The sequence below is a fragment of the Chrysemys picta genome, chromosome 2, assembly GCF_011386835.1.
Source record: "Chrysemys picta bellii isolate R12L10 chromosome 2, ASM1138683v2, whole genome shotgun sequence".
In the NCBI taxonomy this organism is placed as follows: domain Eukaryota; kingdom Metazoa; phylum Chordata; order Testudines; family Emydidae; genus Chrysemys; species Chrysemys picta.
This window is the reverse complement of record NC_088792.1, coordinates 228,373,898-228,392,490: the sequence shown is the minus strand read 5'-3', so window position 1 is coordinate 228,392,490 and position 18,593 is coordinate 228,373,898. Positions and strand designations below refer to the sequence as shown.

At 39.8% G+C, this 18,593-nt stretch overlaps 1 protein-coding gene across 6 annotated transcripts in view; it reads right to left on the bottom strand.

Annotated features, from left to right (window-relative positions):
- The window catches only part of NKAIN3 (sodium/potassium transporting ATPase interacting 3), a 512,275-nt gene that overhangs the window by 28,978 nt on the left and 464,704 nt on the right, over positions 1-18,593 (bottom strand). For 5 of the 6 annotated variants that reach the window (XM_042845586.2, XM_065585639.1, XM_005288103.4 and 2 more), the window contains one exon: positions 13,107-13,167. In XM_042845586.2, the coding sequence (XP_042701520.1) occupies positions 13,107-13,167 (61 nt within the window). Of the gene's footprint in view, positions 1-13,058; positions 13,168-18,593 lie in introns of all 6 variants that reach the window. The other variant, XM_065585640.1, reaches the window with a different exon arrangement.

Genomic DNA, 18,593 nt, shown 5'->3' with positions numbered 1-18,593 from the left:
GTGTGCCCACATGGGGAAACTAGCCAGGGGAAGGGTGGCAGAAAGCCCTAGGCGGGGTGGGGGCTTGACATGAAAGGGTTCAATTGTGTGTACCTTTTGAAAAATTCATGGGGTGGCCCCTGTACGACAGCACAATGTTAATAGAATTATGTCTACTGCTAAATGTTGCCAAGTCCTTGGGAATTCATTGCCACATCTTTATTGCCTCCCCCAAAAGAAAGTGGATTCATAGGGAGTTTATCACCTACTGTATAACTATGTAAATATTAAACAATGTCAGGAAATAAACCTCTTGCTCATTTGACTGTTCACAACAGATGTTCAATGGTGTGCATAAATGAAATGTTATATTTCATAGAGTACAATGTTATAGTTTTTTTAGTGTGGGTAATAATATATTATATGTTAATTAATATACTTGTCTAGCAATGCCACCTGGCTGTTTCTTTACTAGATATTACAATATAATTAAACTTTTCCATTAAAAAAGAGCCTCATGAGAGAAAAAAAAAGGCAGATTCAGCTCTCAAAATATGTTAGCTCTGACAACAGCCTTGATATAGAGGGGATAGGCATAACATATTCTACTATTCAGTTATTCATTTTGGTTTTGTGGTGTTGCTGTCTGGATAATGCTTTTGCCTCTTGGACAATGGAAGCTTCCTGTAGTTCTGCTCAGATACAGGAGAGATTTGAACTTCCTTTGGTTAACCATTTGGTTCTCAGTGTTGCCTGTATAACAAATGTTGAATCACAACTGAAGGTTTTGGGGCAAATCTGTTCCTTCTACTTCACATCCTTTTCCTGACTCATTTCATTTAAATGCAACTGAACTCCCACTGCCATCTCATGAGATGCACATACAGTTCAGAGCTATCCCTTTTAGACATATGCAGATGTTATATTTACAACCTAGCATTTAGTGGTAATAAAATGTTATCGGTTGTTCCACTAAGAAAGTCTAGAAAATATTTATAAAGGTTAATCATGTTTAAAAAAAATTATTTTGCTTTGCCCCCAGACTCCACTTTTTAAAAAACATTCAGTAACTCTGACAAGCTGGTAAGAAGCTTCTCAGTTCATTTTTTAAGAGAAAATGATTTACACACAGGATAGTGACAGGTTTTTATGATTACAGATTTCACATCTTTTAGTCTCTCCAAAAGGCTCATGTAGATTGATAGATCTACAAAGGAAGAAATGAAAAAAATGAAAGGAAGAGATATAAATAGACTTTTTCATTAGGATGAATGATGGAAGGTATTAACCCCACTACAGCAATACACCTTTTACATGTCTTCCTTTTCATTCTCTTTGACCTGCAATCATCTTCCTTCTGAGTAAAAGTTAACTACAGTCTGAAACACAAGTAAGAAGAGCAATAGCTGGAAATAAATGTTTCCTCAAGCATTTATTACCCTTCAGAAAGTGTCCATCAGCTGAAGTGCTAGCCCCAAAATCCATTTAAGCAATGCTTAGCAACCAAATAGGAATCTGTTATTAATGTTTAAGCCTGCCTGACAGGTTTCAGTCCAAGAACTAAGCTTAACTTTGTGCACAGAATAATTCAGAGAATATTTAATTAGGGAGAGTCTGAATCTCAAATAGTTCAGGATTTATTGTCTGCCCAAATGCTGCAATATTTTACATTAACCAAAGCTTCCAAAGAGAGGAGAGATGCTGCACACATATATTAAAATCACCTCTTTCACTGCAATGTTTCCAAAATTTATCCCATTCAATCTATATCAATATATTTATATTTTAATCAGAATGGTGTAAGGTACCATTGACAGAGTATCTTAGACATTTTTTTATCATGCAAAAGATTGAGATTGCAGGGCCTCTTCTCCACCTTAAAGCCCATTCTTCTGGGGTAATTGGTCTATCCAAATCCTTTCCCCACCGTGTCAAATCATTTCTTTGTTAGGAAAGTTGTCTGCTAAAGCGGATATAACTTAGTTATAGTTTGTTGTTGTTGTTTGTTTCCTAATTGACCAGAAGCCACTGATTCTATAAAAGATAGATTTCTGTATATAATACAAATTTTCTAGAAAGTTGAGAAACAAAATGCCTATCTTGAAGATACTTATACCATGGGAGGGTGGGTTGGTTTTGATTTCTAAATAAGTTAGAAAAACTTCTTTGGCAAAGAGCTGGCCAACCTTATGTTTTTCCAATGGCTTTTCCAATCTTTAAAACTCTCTCATTTGTGATTTGTGTGAAAATCTGGTTTATTTGAAATGGATATAATTGGTGAAGGAAAAGCCTGCACAAGCTGGAGGCAGAGCAGCTCAGAGAGAGATCTTGTTGCTTGAGACCTGACAATACAGACTTGACAAAGCCTGCAAAAGAGAGACTGGTGACTGTTTATGAAGGTCAGGAACTTTATTTCATTCTTTAATTTATTCCACCAGGGGAAAGGGGACTTTAGGTCAGAAGAGATCTTGGACTGTGGATTGGAACCTAGTGCAGAGGGTGGGCCCTTGGCTCCCCTTACAACTCCAAAAGACGGGACAACAATAGAAGCCATTCTTTTGGCAGGGAATCCAGCTGGGGAAGACCCTGAATGCTCAAGAGTCCAGATCCCAAGTCCCTGAACTAAGGAGAAAGCCCTGAAATCCTTGCAGGCACCGAAAGACTTCCCTGGTATTGGACTCTCTTTTGTGTACTGCGGAAGGGGTGGACAGGAATGTGTGACCTGGCTGGAGGGCTGAGTCACAAAAGAAGGGACAGACACACAAGACAGAACTGTAATGGAAAAGGGGGAATTCAGGGAGGGAGACAACCTGCCGCAGACCTGCCTGTCTGCTAGGCAGCACTGGTGTTGAGTGTTCCCTTTCACACAAACCCATAGAACAGTCTTTGCCAGAGGCTGTGTGCACATTTCTGGAGGGCATGATTTTTTATTAATCCATGGTAACCTAGCAATATTTACACTGCATCAGTTTTCTTATTCAACAAAGACCCAGTGTTTGGATAGATTAAAGCACGCCCAATCCGCTATTGCTTTGAGCTGGCTGCTTGATACTATTGTATGATATTTGGAATAGCTAGGGTGGACTACACAAAGAAGCTGCACTTATCTTGGTCCTTTTTATGCCATATACATTTTAACAATATTCTCCGGGCAGGTGGGCCTTGTTAGCCAGGGCAGGCCATCCACCTAGGAGAAGGAACTCTGATCTCAAGAATGTCAGGCATGGCCAGCCAGCTTGTAAATGTTGTGCCAATCACATATGCTCTATGGGTCTTCATACTTCTGTTAGTCTTAAAGGTGCCACAGGACCCTCTGTTGCTTTTTACAGATTCAGACTAACACGGCTACCCCTCTGATACTCATCCGCGGGAGTATGTCAGTACAGTGCTAGGGTATCCCTTGGAAGCAAAGTGCAACTGCTTCACCTGAAAGCTGTGGAAAGTGGGCAAAGGCTAAAGAAATGAGTCCAAGAACTAGGTCTGGCTTCCCTGAATGCAGCAACATGACTGGGATATCAAGCGAAGTAGCTGAGATACTGAATAGAAGGAGAATGCACTTTGCCTGAATACAAGAGACAAAGTGGAAAGGATTGAGATTCATGAACATCAGGGAGGGTTAATGAGTCACACAATGAAATGGCTGGAAGGAATTATTGAGAAAAGACTGTAAGGAAATGGAGCAGCAAGTAAGTAACAACCAATCTGGGTTTATGCCAGGAAAGTCATCAATGGATGCAGTGTTTGCAGCCTGAATATTGCAGAAGTATAGGGAGAAATGAAAGCAATTACATTTAGTGTTTGTGGACCTAGAGTAGGCTTATGACAGAGTTCCTAGTGAATTGACATGGTGATGCCTGCAGTCACTCAGTTTGCCATAGACATATATTCAGATTATCATGGATATGTATGAGGGCAGCACAAGAGTAGTGAGAAGCTGCTGTGGCTACAGTGAATAATTCACTGTGATTGTACTCCTGCATCAAAAAAAATCAGCCTTACGCCCATTCCTATTTATGATTGTAATGGACACCTTGCCAAGGAGATCAGAGGAGAGACTCCATGCAGCATGCTTTTCACTATTACATTATGTTGTGCCATGATGATAAATACAAACTGGAAAGGGACTGTTACGGGGTGTCCATACCCCATGCTAGCTCAGCAACCAAAGGGTTAATACAGGCACTGCTGGCCACTGCTGATTGGCAGCCTCACAGCAGCTGAGAGGATAAAAGGGCTGGGAAGCAGAAGGGCAGGGTGGCTACCAAAGGAGTGAGGAGGCTGGAGAAAGGAGCTCCTGTCAGCAAACTACTAAAGAACCATCCACAGACAACAGCCCAGAAGCTGGAGAGCCTGCAGAGATCCAGGGAAAGGTAGGAAGGATCTCAGGCCACTGAAGAACCCTGATCCTGCTTATCTAGCTCGACGGCCCTGAACTGGAACTCACTGGAGTGGGTGGGCCTAGTTTTCCTTAGTAACCCCCTGACGGTCGGACTTGTGAGTAAACAAAGTGTTTTCAGCCTCCTGGGCCCTGGGAATAGACTGACTGCTCTGCTAGGCTATGTGAGTTCAGGGGCTACACCATGCTTGGACAGAGGGGGTGCTGTTCTACTGATACACCGCCTCACAGGGACCTAGAATGATGGAGGGCTGCTTTAGAAGAAAATGATTGATGAATCAGTTGACAAAAGATGAAACACACGCTCTGCTTCATTGAGAGGGACAAGGAGAAGCTAGTAAAGCTAGATGAGATTGAGTTAAAGTCTGTGGAACAATTTAAATATTTCAGGTCAGCGTTGAGCCATGATGGGAATGTTGATGAGCATGTTAGGAGTTGTAAAAAGAACACTTGACACAAACGGAGGGAGCTGACGGAAATTCTCTGTGATAAAAGAAAATGCCAAGTAAACTAAAAAACAAAGAGTATAAGACCATGACAAGTTAGATATCTTCAAATCACCAGGGCCTGATGAAATGCATCCTAGAATACTCAAGATGCTGACTGAGGAGATATCTGAGCCATTAGCAATTATCTTTGAAAAGTCATGGAAGACGGGAGACATTCCAGAAGACTGGAAAAGGGCAAATATAGTGCCCAGCTATAAAAAGGGAAATAAGGACAACCCAGGGAATTACAGACCAGTCAGTTTAACTTCTGTACCTGAAAAGATAATGGAGCAAATAATTAAGCAATCAATTTGCAAACACCTAGAAGATAATAAAGTGATAAATAACAGTCAGCATGGATTTGTCAAGGACAAATCGTGTCAAACCAACCTGATAGTTTTCTTTGACAGGGTAACAAGCCTTGTGGATGGGTGGGAAAGCAGTAGATGTGGTATATCTTGACTTTAGTATGGCTTTTGATACTGTCTTGCATGACCTTCTCATAAACAAAGGAAATACAACTTAGATGGAGCAACTATAAGGTGGGTGCATAACTGGTTGGAAAATCATTCCCAGAGAGTAGTTACCAGTGGTTCACGGTCATGCTGGAAGGGTATAACAAGTGGGGTCCTGCAGGGATCGGTTCTGGGTCTGGTTCTGTTCAATATCTTCATTAATGATTTAGATAATGGCATAGAGAGTACACTTATAAAGTTTGCGGACGATACCAAGCTGGGACGGGTTGCAAGTGCTTTGGAGGATAGGATTAAAATTCAAAAAGTTCTGGACAAGCTGGAGAAAAGGTCTGAAGTAAATAGGATGAAATTCAATAAGGACAAATGCAAAGTACTCCACTTAGGAAGGAACAATCACTTCCACACATACAATATGGGAAATGACTGCCTAGGAAGGAGTACTGCAGAAAGGGATCTGGGGGTCATAATGGACCACAAGCTAAATATGAGTCAGTGTAACGCTGTTGCAAAAAAAGCAAACATCATTCTGGGATGTATTAGCAGGCGCATTGTATGCAAGACACGAGAAGTAATTCTTCTGCTCTGCTCCGCGCTGATTAGGCTTCAACTGAAGTATTGTGTCCAGTTCTGGAAAGATGTGGACAAATTGGAGAAAGTCCAGAGAAGAGCAACAACGATTAAAGGTCTAGAAAACATGACCTATGAGGGAAGATTGAAAAAATTGGGTTTGTTTAGTCTGGAGAAGAGAAGACTGAGAGGGGACACGATAACAGTTTTTAAGTACATAAAAAAAGTTGTTACAAGGAGGAGGGAGAAAAATTGTTCTTCTTAACCTCTGAGGATAGGACAAGAAGCATGGGCTTAAATTGCAGCAAAGGCGGTTTAGGTTGGACATTAGGAAAACCTTCCTAACTGTCAGAGTGGTTAAGCACTCAAATAAATTGCCTAGGGAGGGTGTGAAATCTTCATCATTGGGGATTTTTAAGAGCAGGTTGGACAAACACCTGTCAGGGATGGTCTAGATAATACTTAGTCCTGTCTTGTGTGCAGGGGACTGGACTAGATGAGCTCCTGAGGTCCCTTCCAGTTCTATGATTCTATGATTAGACTAGCTATGATGTGTGGGTTGTAATGCTGGCCAATAAGGAAGAGAGAAGAACTACTTCATGCTGTCAAAATGAGAATGCTCAGGTGGATACTGGGCAAGACGAGAGCTGATAAGCTACGTAATGAAATGGTGTGAGTCATGATGCAGGTAGCCCCCCCATCATAGAAAAGCCTAGGGAGTATTGACTGGGTCATGTAAGATATATGTGGGCGAGAGAGTACAAGATCTAGAAGTTATGAGACAGAGCCCATGAGGAAGACCCCAAAATGGCAGTTTGCTACATTGAAGGAGGATATGAAGAAGGCTGGTATCAGCTTGGAAGATTCACTTGATAAGAACACTTGCAGATGAAGAACAAGTGCCATAGACTCCGATTGACAGGATAAGGCAAAGGTGAAGAAGAAATTCTAAAATTCTCTATATTCCTGCTAGAGTTTAATCAGGGATGATTATAGGAAGATTTTGAAATTCGAAAGACATCTTTGGCAAAACAGTGACACTTCTTAAAGTAAAATTGTTTCCACAATCCAATGAGAGCTGCTGAAAAAAGACCTGATATTCTAAGTACCAATGAAGGCTCAGTCTCGGGGACTACTTCTACAGTAAACAAATGTTGACAGGAAGTAAATGAGAGTATCAATGTCCTAAACAGTAAAATTACTAGTGATGAGGGAATTGATTCAACAAAAATAGGAACCAATCCAAACCTTTACTCTAAATTAAAAAGTCACAAAGCACATTTAATTCACGTTGTTTAAAGTTATTTTTCAGTTCAAAGTAGTAACTTGGTTCCAGCCAAGAGCAAAAGCAACAAAGTGTCATGAAAAGGCTGTTGTGTCAAATCTACGTCTATGATGCAACAGTGCCTGTTCTCTGAGATTTGTGGCTCAGTTTTGCAGATCTGAATGGTTTATAAAAAAAAAGTGTGGATATGTATCCAAATGTTGGGGAGCTTATCTCAACTGGATATCAAGATTTTTGGATACCCATCAACAGCTTTTAGCCTTCTGCTGGATTCTGAGATTTTCAAATACTAATAGTGTATATATATCTCCTTACTATATGTTCTATTCTATGCATCAGATGAAGTGGGCTGTAGTCCACAAAAGCTCATGCTCAAATAAATTTGTTTGTCTCTAAGGTGCCACAAGTACTCCTGTTCTTTTAATAGAAAAATATCACCCTCATAATTGCAAGATCCTTGATGGTTTAAAGTGAAAAATGATTTTTTAAATCTTGTTTCTTGGGATTATCATCTTAAAAATATATTATAAAACAATGGAAAAGGTCTCATTCTCATCTACAACAGGACCGGCTCATCTTATCAATCATTTGAATGAGAAGCATTAAAATGCATTTTAATAAGTAAATATACAAATTTTCATTTTGTTTCTGTTATTCTTAAATGTCTGAAAGACTTTTTCCACAGACTTGGCAAAAATAATAATCATAATAATAATAAACACATATTCAGCCACACTAACACATTGTCCAGACTTTTGGGCGACTAAAATTTTCTGGAGACTGAGAAAATCTAGTAAAATTTTAGCCTATGTCCAAGAGAATTTGGAAAATTTATAACTGAAGTGAAACAGCCAAAGCATACCAATCCCAATGAAGGATGGAGAGCTAAATTAAAATAAACTTTCACTGGATATGTAAAATTGCCATTTGCATCCAACAACAAAACATTGTTTGTCATTAGTATATAGTGAAGACAAGTTAAAACTGACTTCAGGTACATGATCTCTCTAAAGTTCTAAAAAACAGGCTGCTTTTGTGTTCTGTATCACATGATGTATTTGCACCCCAATTAAATGTGTTAGGGACCTGAGCCTGTGAAGTATTGAGTGGCCTCCATGATAGATATGGCAGTGTCCTGCCATATCCTTAGGAGACCTTATTAAATTAAATATCGTTGGGGTCTATTATATTAAATGAATGGTTTATGTATTATTGTGGGCTGGGACTGTATGTAACCTCTTTTGGGTGTGTGGGGGTGGTGGTGGGGAATATGACAGATGTGAGACCTGGGAGTTCAAATGACTATACTGAAGATGCGCCAGACAAGACTAGAATTTTTGGGCACGATAAGTGGTAAGAGGATTTAATGAGGGATACCTAGGGAGAGGTTAATGCAAATTTCCTACCTCTGATTATGCAACAATCCAGCCTTTTGAACTCACATCCTGAGAAGAGGGTGATTGTCTACTGATTACCTGTTCCTGGAAACTGGCGATCAGAGGTCCAAGCTGTATAAAAAATGGCTGAACTGCCCAGCTTGTGTTCCGGCTCTGAATATGAAACAGTTGTGAACCTATAGCCATAGGAAAAACCCAGTTGTGGGTTTTGAAGGACTGACACCTACCAGATCCTGAGGTTAGAGTTGGGGTGACCCCTGGTAAGCTTTTTAGCACGCATGCGAGTTCTTTTAGTGTTTTGATGTTTTCTCTGTAATGCTTTCATCTTAAGAATAAATATCCTTGCTTAGAAAGAGCAGTGTGGTGACTTGCAATTATTGGCAACTACACTGTTCATAGCCTTCAGAGAGAAAGCAAAGCACAGATGCTGGCCTTTTTAGGCAGTCTGGCTTGCAGGGAATACCACAGTATAGGTAGGGAACTGTGCAGCCTTAAGAAACCCTGGTCTCAGAAGGGAGAGAGAGATGTGGGTCTCCACTCAAGTGAGGTGATAGCAGGGAGCTGGAAACCTTTCAGCATGTGTCCTTGAGGGACCACAAAGAAGGAATACAGGCACAGTTACCCTGAAACTGACACACCCTCAACTTTCCATTACCTGAAACGGAATTGGTGTAACATACCATGGAATACTCATCAGCTTGCAAGAGCAGCCCAGAGTTAAATCCTAATTTTGCTGAAGTCAATGAGTTTTGTGAAGCAGGATCAAGGCTAATGCACTTGACTATAAACCTGCTGTCAGGTGCTGAATAAAAATGGTATAGCATGGCAATTACATTTTCCAATAGTATTTTCTATTTTCTGGTGAGAGACAACTGTGTATTTCTTTACATACATCATCACTAAAACATTTGCCATATGAAGCACACTATTATTTAGGATTGAGCAACATTGAGAACAGAAAACTACTTACTCAAAAAGTAAAGAGCCAGTCTTCAAAGGTCCGAGTGTGTGAAGCATCTTATAAATAAAACAGCTGATGGCACTTCCTTTCTAATCAGTGCATCCACCATCCCTAATCATTTGATGTTTCTAGTCTATGACATTTGTTGCTATGTTTCTGGTAATGAAATTCCCAGATCTGAATGTAATGTTCCAGGTGCAGTCCTACCAGAGCCATATATATAAGGACAATTATTATCTCCTCACTCCCATCCCCCAATGATCCATTAAACAAGAACTCTGTTTATGCACCTCAAAACACAATGGCTTTTTTTGCGGTCACACTGCACTGCACACTCATTACTAATTTGCTGGCCATTACCATCCCTAAATGTCTTTCAGAATTAGTGCTAGCTGGGGTTCTCCTTAAAATTCAAAACATGTGTTTCAGGTTATTACCCCCAACTCTCATCTTTCTAACTCACTATGTTAGTCTCTGTCCATATTTGTAATTTTTTTGGGGCCTCTCTATATTCTATCTAATAGTCTCTCTGATATTTGCATCTCTTCCCAACTTAGTATTGCTATTTCCTTTCCATTCCAGACCTAAAAGAAGATGTCGAGTAGACTTGGCCTTATCCTCATGCACGTTGTACCCCACTAGAGAATTCCTTTCAGTGAAATATATTACTATTTATACTACGTAATAACAATTGGTTTATGGTCCTTCACACAGTTTTCACACAGTTTTCAAGCAAAATATGGCAGTTTCCATCAGTCAATTTGAATGACAATTTTCAATACGATTTTGTGAGACCTTATCACATACATTCCTAAAATCCAAATGAATTTCATGTAGTTCTTTGAAGAAAGCAACCAAGTTTGCCAAGATTTAGTCTAATGTATTTGTTGCTTATTACTTACACTCTAGCTGTCTAGTGATTTTTCTCTTGACATTTATTACATTATTTTCCTAAAGGGTGAAGATAGGCTATGTAAGTATTTGTGTATGAGAAAGTAAGTGCCAGGACCACTCGTCCTTTCTTTTTTTAAAGGCTGGTACCACATTTGCTTTTATTCACTCTTCCAGTATCATTGTGGTTCTCCAGGGGTTTTAAAAATAATGAAGACAATTGTGTGGTGTACAGAAAGTTTGTTAGCTAATTCCTATATCCTTAGAAATGCTGAGACTCAGAGACTCCTTGGCAAAGGGTCCTCTGTTCTTTGCAAACAGCTCTCACCTCAGACTTGATAAACTCACTACACAAAACATGTATTATAGGATATGTATCCATAAAGAGAAACATGTAAGATATCTACAGAAAGCTTGTAATTTGTCAAGACTCATAACGATTGTGAGATGTATTTTCTGGGTAACATTTATGGAATAATATATTTATATTGAAAGTATGCCTTATGGACTTGAAGTAGAAATTAGTCACCAGGTGGTAATGTGTTTTGATGATGACCCATTCAAGCAAGAGGGAGTTGTCACCTCTCCCTAGTCAGCTGGTGAGGTAAAGGCAAGATTTTATTGTCCACCCTTGCCACATTCCAGAACAGTGAATGAAAAACCATAGATCAATGAGAGACAATTAAAGCCACATAACGGTAAAAAGAAACTCTGGAACAAAGCAGGGATTCACCCTGACTGCAACTAGAAACAAAAGACTGTTTTCAGTATAAAAGAGTGTTATGAAAGGCACTCTCAATCCATTCACAGAGGAAAACCCCTGGCAGAGGGGGGTGCTTTCATGAACATTTGGATTATTTGGTTTGGTTATTGAGAAACCAGACAACTATGTCTTAGGGTACATCTACACTACAGGGGGGAGTCGATTTAAGATACGCAAATTCAGCTACGTGAATAGCGTAGCTGAATTCGACGTATCGCAGCCGACTTACCGCGCTGTGAGGACGGCGGCAAAATCGACTTCTGCGGCTTTCTGTCGACGGTGCTTACTCTCACCTCCGCTGGTGGAGTAAGAGCGTCGATTCGGGGATCGATTGTCGCGTCCCAAAGGGACGCGATAAATCGATCCCCGAGAGGTCGATTTCTACCCGCCCATTCAGGCGGGTAGTGTAGACCTAGCCTTAGACTGAACATTGGGATGAAATCTACTATGTTAGATAAGAAAGGCAACTATTGATAACTGTAAACCTAGGTTCATATTTTATATTTTATTTTCTATCATAACCATTGTTTCCACCACTCTCTTGTTTCTAGTTAAATCTTTATTCTTTCTTAAATAAACCTATGTTTGCTTTATCCTAAGTGCTCAAAAGTCCTGTGTGGTTTACAGGAGCATTGGTTGAAGGGGAAACTGGGGTGCCTGGCACATCTCTGGGTGTACAGCAGGGATCGGCAACCTTTTGCATGCAGCCCATCAAGGAAATCCACTGATGGGCCGGTATGGTTTGTTTACCTGCAGCATCCACAGGTTCGGCCAATCGCAGCTCCCACTGGTTGCGGTTTGCTGTTCCAGGCTAATGGGGGCTGCGGGAAGCAGCGTGGGCCAAGGGATGTACTGGCCGCCACTTCCCGCAGCCCCCATTGCCCTGGAATGTAGAACCGCTGCCCGTGGGAGCTGTGATCGGCCAAATCTGCGGATACTGCAGGTAAACAAACTGTCCCGGCCCACCAGCGGATTTCCCTGATGGGCTGCGTGCCAAAGGTTGCCGATACCTGGTGTAGAGGATCTGGAATTTCTGTGAGTATCCAGCGTCAGTGGTTAAATATCACAGGGGAACAATTCAACGGGACTCAGGGATTAGGGTGCACCAATTGTTAAGGCAAGGCAATAGAAGGGCTGGCATGAGCCCAGAGGAGAGTGCTTGAGTGGCTGAAACGCTGGTGGTGCTAGGGCGCTGACAAACAGCTTCAACTAGATGCAGGAGGTAAGAAGCTGACTCACAGTCCTGGGAACTCTGAGAGCCACACACATCAGCTGGACTGACTGTTTTGTTTTTGTTCAGGTTTTTGAAGAGTTCACTTACTGGCTTTTGATCAATACTTATTTTATAGGTCTTCCTTCCTTCCTAACTTTGCAAACTACTTAGTTTTATTTTTCTTGTTAAAGGCAAATTTAAAATGTGACAGCTGCATTTCAAGTGTCTAATTGGCTGTAACAGTACTGTGTGTGTGTCCACTGCAGTGTAATGATAGCTGTATTGTTCATTGCCAATGTGACTTGTCCAGTAGCCTACCATTAACTTTACTGTTGACACTCTGGTTATTTTTAAACCCAAGGTTAAATAGCTTCAGGACACATTTTCAAAGGGGCCTCAATCCAAGCTGTATTTACATACACCAAACCTTGGCTGTACACACTCTTGCTCACATATTTTTGAGCAATATGGCTTTAATGTGGCTGTGGTAGTTCACAAAATCCATCTAGGTGGGTTTTGCACACAAATATTCTATCATGAGAGTGTTTGCAGAAACAAAATTGTCTGTGTGCAAATGAAGGCTAAATTTTGCAAATTTGGTTCTTTGTCTCTATAGTTGTCTATTGCAAGACTAAGTCTCACCCCAGACATTGTAGCTCCAGAGATGAGTAGATGTGTATCAGTACTTACAGCTGTCCTCTTCTTCCATGAAAACACTGATCACGTAACAGGCATACACAAAACCAATCAACTGCATGAAAATAAGAGGAAAATTGTTAGTTAGAAAATGCGTAAAAAATACTCAATAAATACAGCTGCCAAGATTGTATTTCAAAAAAGTTTTTCTTTCATTTTCTTAATTTAAAAGCAGATTTCAACACGTGATCATACAAACACAACATTGTACAAACCTTACCCATTAAACTTCACTGCCCTAGAAATCTATATTCTCTATTCTTGAGAAAATATACTGAGTATATAGATAATATAGTCAAGTGTTCAACCTGTTTAATATGAAAGCCTTGTAGAAATGTTGGGGGTTACCCTCCTCTGAGATTTTTTTAAAAGATAATTGCAATCTGGTCCATTTCAAATATAAAATTGCTCTTCACACACATTTATGAGGACCCAGAATAAGCTGGGTGATAGACATTGTGTGAGGAACTCCCCCTGCCTGTACAGAAAAGAGAACATCAGTCGTTTCTACATCACCATCCTTCTCCTCCTTGAAGCCTCCAGAGGGCTCATGCAGGGTACTGGACTAGATGACCTCTCAAGGTCCCTTCCAGTCCTATGATTCTATGATTGTACGGCTCATGATACATACAAGAGAGGCACGGGGTCTACTTTTATCTCTTCACCAACCCTGTAGGGAACTCTTTGAGCTGTTACTGCAGCCTGTTGTAAGCCTTCACATGGGTCATTAAATCTGACCCTTAGCATTTCATTTATAGAATTAATACTTTTGTAGGCACTACTTGTGGATGATTTTTCATTAAAGCAATTTCAATCTTCAAACAACATTTAATCCAGAAAAACAGCTTTTCTCTATCATCTCTCATATCTAGCGCTCCAGTTGGCCCAATGATAGAACACACATTGTACACTACATGACTGGTAAAATCAGGGTAAGGTACTTGTGACCTAATTTGCTATATTAATTTTTTTTGCAATGTTAAGGATGGGTATTTATGCCTAAAATATGCTATTATCTATAGGAAAGCTCTTGGGTATGATGTTATGTTCAAGTGACAGTAAGCATGGCTGGTTCCCAATTATATAAGAGTTCATGATACCAAACCATTACTGGCACATTCAAACTGCCTTATAAAGGGTATAGAGTGTATACATTATACTGACACCTGCTTAGCAAAAGCAGCAATATAAGAAGTCAAGTTTTGTACACAGCCACAGTACTGCTAATAAACATTGTCTCTTCAGTTTGCACCATGTAAAAGACACAGGAATTCCCTGAAATTGTCTCTCTCTTGCTCCTCTCTCTATTTCCCCCCATCCCACTTCCCCAAGCAAACATACAGTGATACACATTTTGAGCTCAGATCCAAACCTGGTAGTTGTCTTCAACTTCAGAAAACAGAAGGTCAATGCACAAAAGCATTAAGCACTTAGTGTACTAAGTCACTTTGCTACCGTCATAGGTGAGGGTTCATCAAAGTTATGTATTTTGTGCTACTGGATAATTACTTTAGCCTAAAAGCCTCCCCAAAACCCTTTATTTAATTGTTTGTTTGTTTTTTCCCTTGCACACAGGGCAAGTAGTGTTCTAGGACAGTCTCAGAAAAACTTTTGATTGCCAGAAGAACCTTAAGAGCAGTATCATGGTATTGCTAGTCCTGCACGGCTAGAAGTGGTCTCAGGGAAGTGCAGTCTGTCATGGCAGCATATCCATTGATTCCGAGATTTTTCACTCACCATGCCCACAATCACTGGTCCTCCCATATTTCTTAAACTCCATATCAGACCATGTCTAAGTCAAACTCCACATCTCAAACACTGCATTCCGATGAGTCAGTAATGAACCACGGTTTCTGCATAGTGGGGAAGGGCACTGGACTGCTGGAGAGTCTAGCTATTTTGTTTTGCCTTTTATAATAAGTTATTCTACAAGAAAAAGAAACAACTACACATTTACAGTTCTTTGGGAAATTAACTAGCGATGGTGAATTCAGAAGGTGCAGGTGATGATCATGGGTGTGCAGCGGAGCCTACACTACAATTTCCTCCATGTCTGGAAACCTCTGGTTGTGTTATACAAATTTCATTTATGGTGTGCTCATCAACTTCCCTTTGACTGTTGGCTATTCATTATTTGTGTTGTGTGATGTGGTCACCTAAGTCATTTGGTTTTATTTCTGCACCCTAAAATAGTTTGAATACGAGAATAATGACCAAAGGATGCTCAATAGCATGCATTTCCTGTACACACTTCCAGTAGAATACTCATTTGTGGAAAAAATTGTGAAACTTGTGTGATTTGCAGACATTTCCATAAATAAGCCGTGATGTCTAGTTGTCAGAACAGTGAATAATATGACACTACAAATAACAAAAGACTTGCATCTGAAGAAGTGAGGTTCTTACCCACGAAAGCTTATGCTCCCAATACTTCTGTTAGTCTTAAAGGTGCCACAGGACCCTCTGTTGCTTTTTACAGATTCAGACTAACACGGCTACCCCTCTGATACAAATAACAAAGCATTTTTTGTATTATACAATCAGTTTTAATGAAAACTCTTCTACTCGTTATCCATGCCATTGTCATCTGCTGATTGGATTACTGCAGTGCTATGTATGTGGGGGTGACTCTTGAAGACCACAGGTCCTGACTGACTAGTGTTCATCGGCAAACTCAGAAAAACTGTCATTGGCTATAAGCATCAGAACAGTAATATCATGTCACTTGGAAATTTCAGTTCCTGCAGAAGGTCATTTGTTACTTGCTTAGAAGAACTTTTCATAGGAAACATGTTATTCTTTTGCCTTGATCTGCACTGCTGCCAATATTTTTCAGGTGCAATTCAAGGCATAGGCTTGGACCTAAACATTTTTAGATGATTTGGGACTTAGTTATAAGAGAGAATAGCACATTATGTATCCATCCATTGTCATGAAATGATCCCTATCCTTCCAACACAGCTCTGAGATTCCACAAAGTTCTATATTACACCTCTCCAATTCTTTGGTCGCAATGGCAAGCCTCCCTTCATACATGCTCCTCATATTTCATGTTCCTATTTTGATGATTCATTTATGAAGGCTCAGGTCATTCTTGTTCTTGGTGCTATCATCAGGCACTATACTTCCCCCAGGAGAGACAGTGGGATTACATTTATCTTATCCAAAGAGACATCAGAGTATGTGTCTGGATATAATCCAATGATAGAATCATTAAAATTGGCCTTCGGGCGAAGCCAATCAATGTGTCACTCATACAGGTATATGCCCCTACAACAGCAGTTTACAATGGTATGATTGATGAGTTTTATGAATGACCTAAAGAAACACTCACTGAAACACCAAAGATATCACCCTTCTATTTGGAGACTTTGTTGCAAATTTTAGAGCCTTTCGTCTGACCCAGTATGGCTGTTCTTATGTTCTTAATAAAGTAATCTCAACGACATGTTGGAGTCTAACTGAGTTTTTGGATCCCAGAGAACTGGATGAAATGTTCTCCCGGAACTGGATGAGGTGTTCTAGATAAACAAGTGGAATAGGTCTTGGTGGGAATCCTGAGTCATTACAAACATCATCTTCACCCAACATCCTAGACATTTATAAATGTGGAGGTCACCTGACAATATGACAAAGAACCAAACTGACTATGTAATGATGCAGCAATGCTGGAGATCAAGTTCCCAATGGTAAAGACTTTCCCAAGTACAGACTCAACTCAGCTGTAGGCCTCAAACATAAAACTAAAAACTAAGAACAAATGTGCTTATTTAGAAGGAGCTGTGTGGTAACTTATAACTGGGGAGGCAGGGGGAGGAAAACACGGGTCATAGCCCTTGGAGAGGAAGCAAAGTGCAGACAGTAGCCTTTTTAGACAACCTGACTTGCTGGAGATATCACAGTGAAAGACAAGGAGCTGTACAATTTTAAAATCCCCAGCCAGCAGGGAGAAATGAAGGTCTTCATTTGGGAGAGGGAACTGCTGGGAGCCAGAAGCCTAAAGTATGTGTCCTTGGTTGACACAGAGGGGGAATACAGGTGCAGTTGCCCTGAAGTGTGACAACCTGTGCTTTTTGTATAAATCTATGCTCCGGCTTTTAAACTTCCCCCACCCTGATAGAAATCCCAATTACACGTTATGTGTTCTTTAGGGACTATGTTTAAAATATACAATTTCTTCACAGTGCACTAAATGTCTGATTCTTTATCATGAGTGGGAGTAAGCAATCTCTTTATTTATATCTTACCAAAGTATGTAGTACAAGCATAATTTGGGGGGGACAGGGAAGATCTGGTGGCATACATCGTAACTCCCCTCCCTTTAATGAACATCTTCCTGTTGATTGAATGAAAGAATGCACATTGTTTAAAAATAAAGCCACATACAACTAAAGAACTTCTTAACATTCTACTATAAGGCTCAGTTGGTCACCAGTGGACATTAAAGTTCAGTTGATAAATGATATGCCAGTAATTACAATCAGGTAACTGAAATTTACAGTACAATTAACAGGAAGTGATAAGGTGGAAACATACCATTATGCAGCCATTAGATCCAGATCCTTAAACAGATTATACCAGACACAATCTGAATATTATTACAAATGAATTTTCTCTTTATTGATGGGCACACTAATAAAATATTTATTCCAACAAATTACTTTTGCTATCTTGATTAACCCAACTGCTGTTTAATTAATAATGTTATGGTCATGCAAGCCCATCTAGCTGTCATGTTAATCACCAATTTGCATTGGGCTGATTGGTTTGCACCGCTTGGTTTCTCAATATCTTAACTGAAATAGTCCCTGTTGGCTATTTTCCTGGCACCAAATGACAGAGCGAAACCTGTGTTCCCCGATAACAAAAGAAAAGCCAATGCAAATTATCTAAAGGATTATTCTTATCTTGAATTTCAATAAAATGTTATGGTGGTTATTGAAGTAGTGAGATTGGAGGGGCCACATTTTTAAAGGTATTTCTATCCGTGTTGCTGATGGGTCAGGATCAGAATCGTAGAGCCTAATTCATCACCCTATGCAGTTAATGCAATTCTTTCCATTGACACCAATGGGCACTGAACCAGGTCTTTAGACTTAGCTCTCTGGAGCAGGAACCATTTCTTTCTAAGTGTTTCAATGCCACCTAGCACAATAGGGCCATGATCTTGATTGGATTCTAAAGTAAGATAAATACTTATAGTTCTACTAAAGTATTGTTGGTTTGTAGCACACTCTTTCATGAATAGTCACTTCTAGGTCCTTTGCTAATCATTTAATCAAAATATTGCTTTGCTTCACGTAGGCTAAAAATTTATGATTATTTTAAAAATTAAAACATTGGATTTTTTATTTAAATTGGCTTTTTAAAATTTAAATAAAATTATATATATTTTCTAACTAAAATTAGACTGTCAGAATTTCAAATTTATGTTAAGCCCTGAACCTACTATAATCTATTACAATAATTTAAATTAAATAC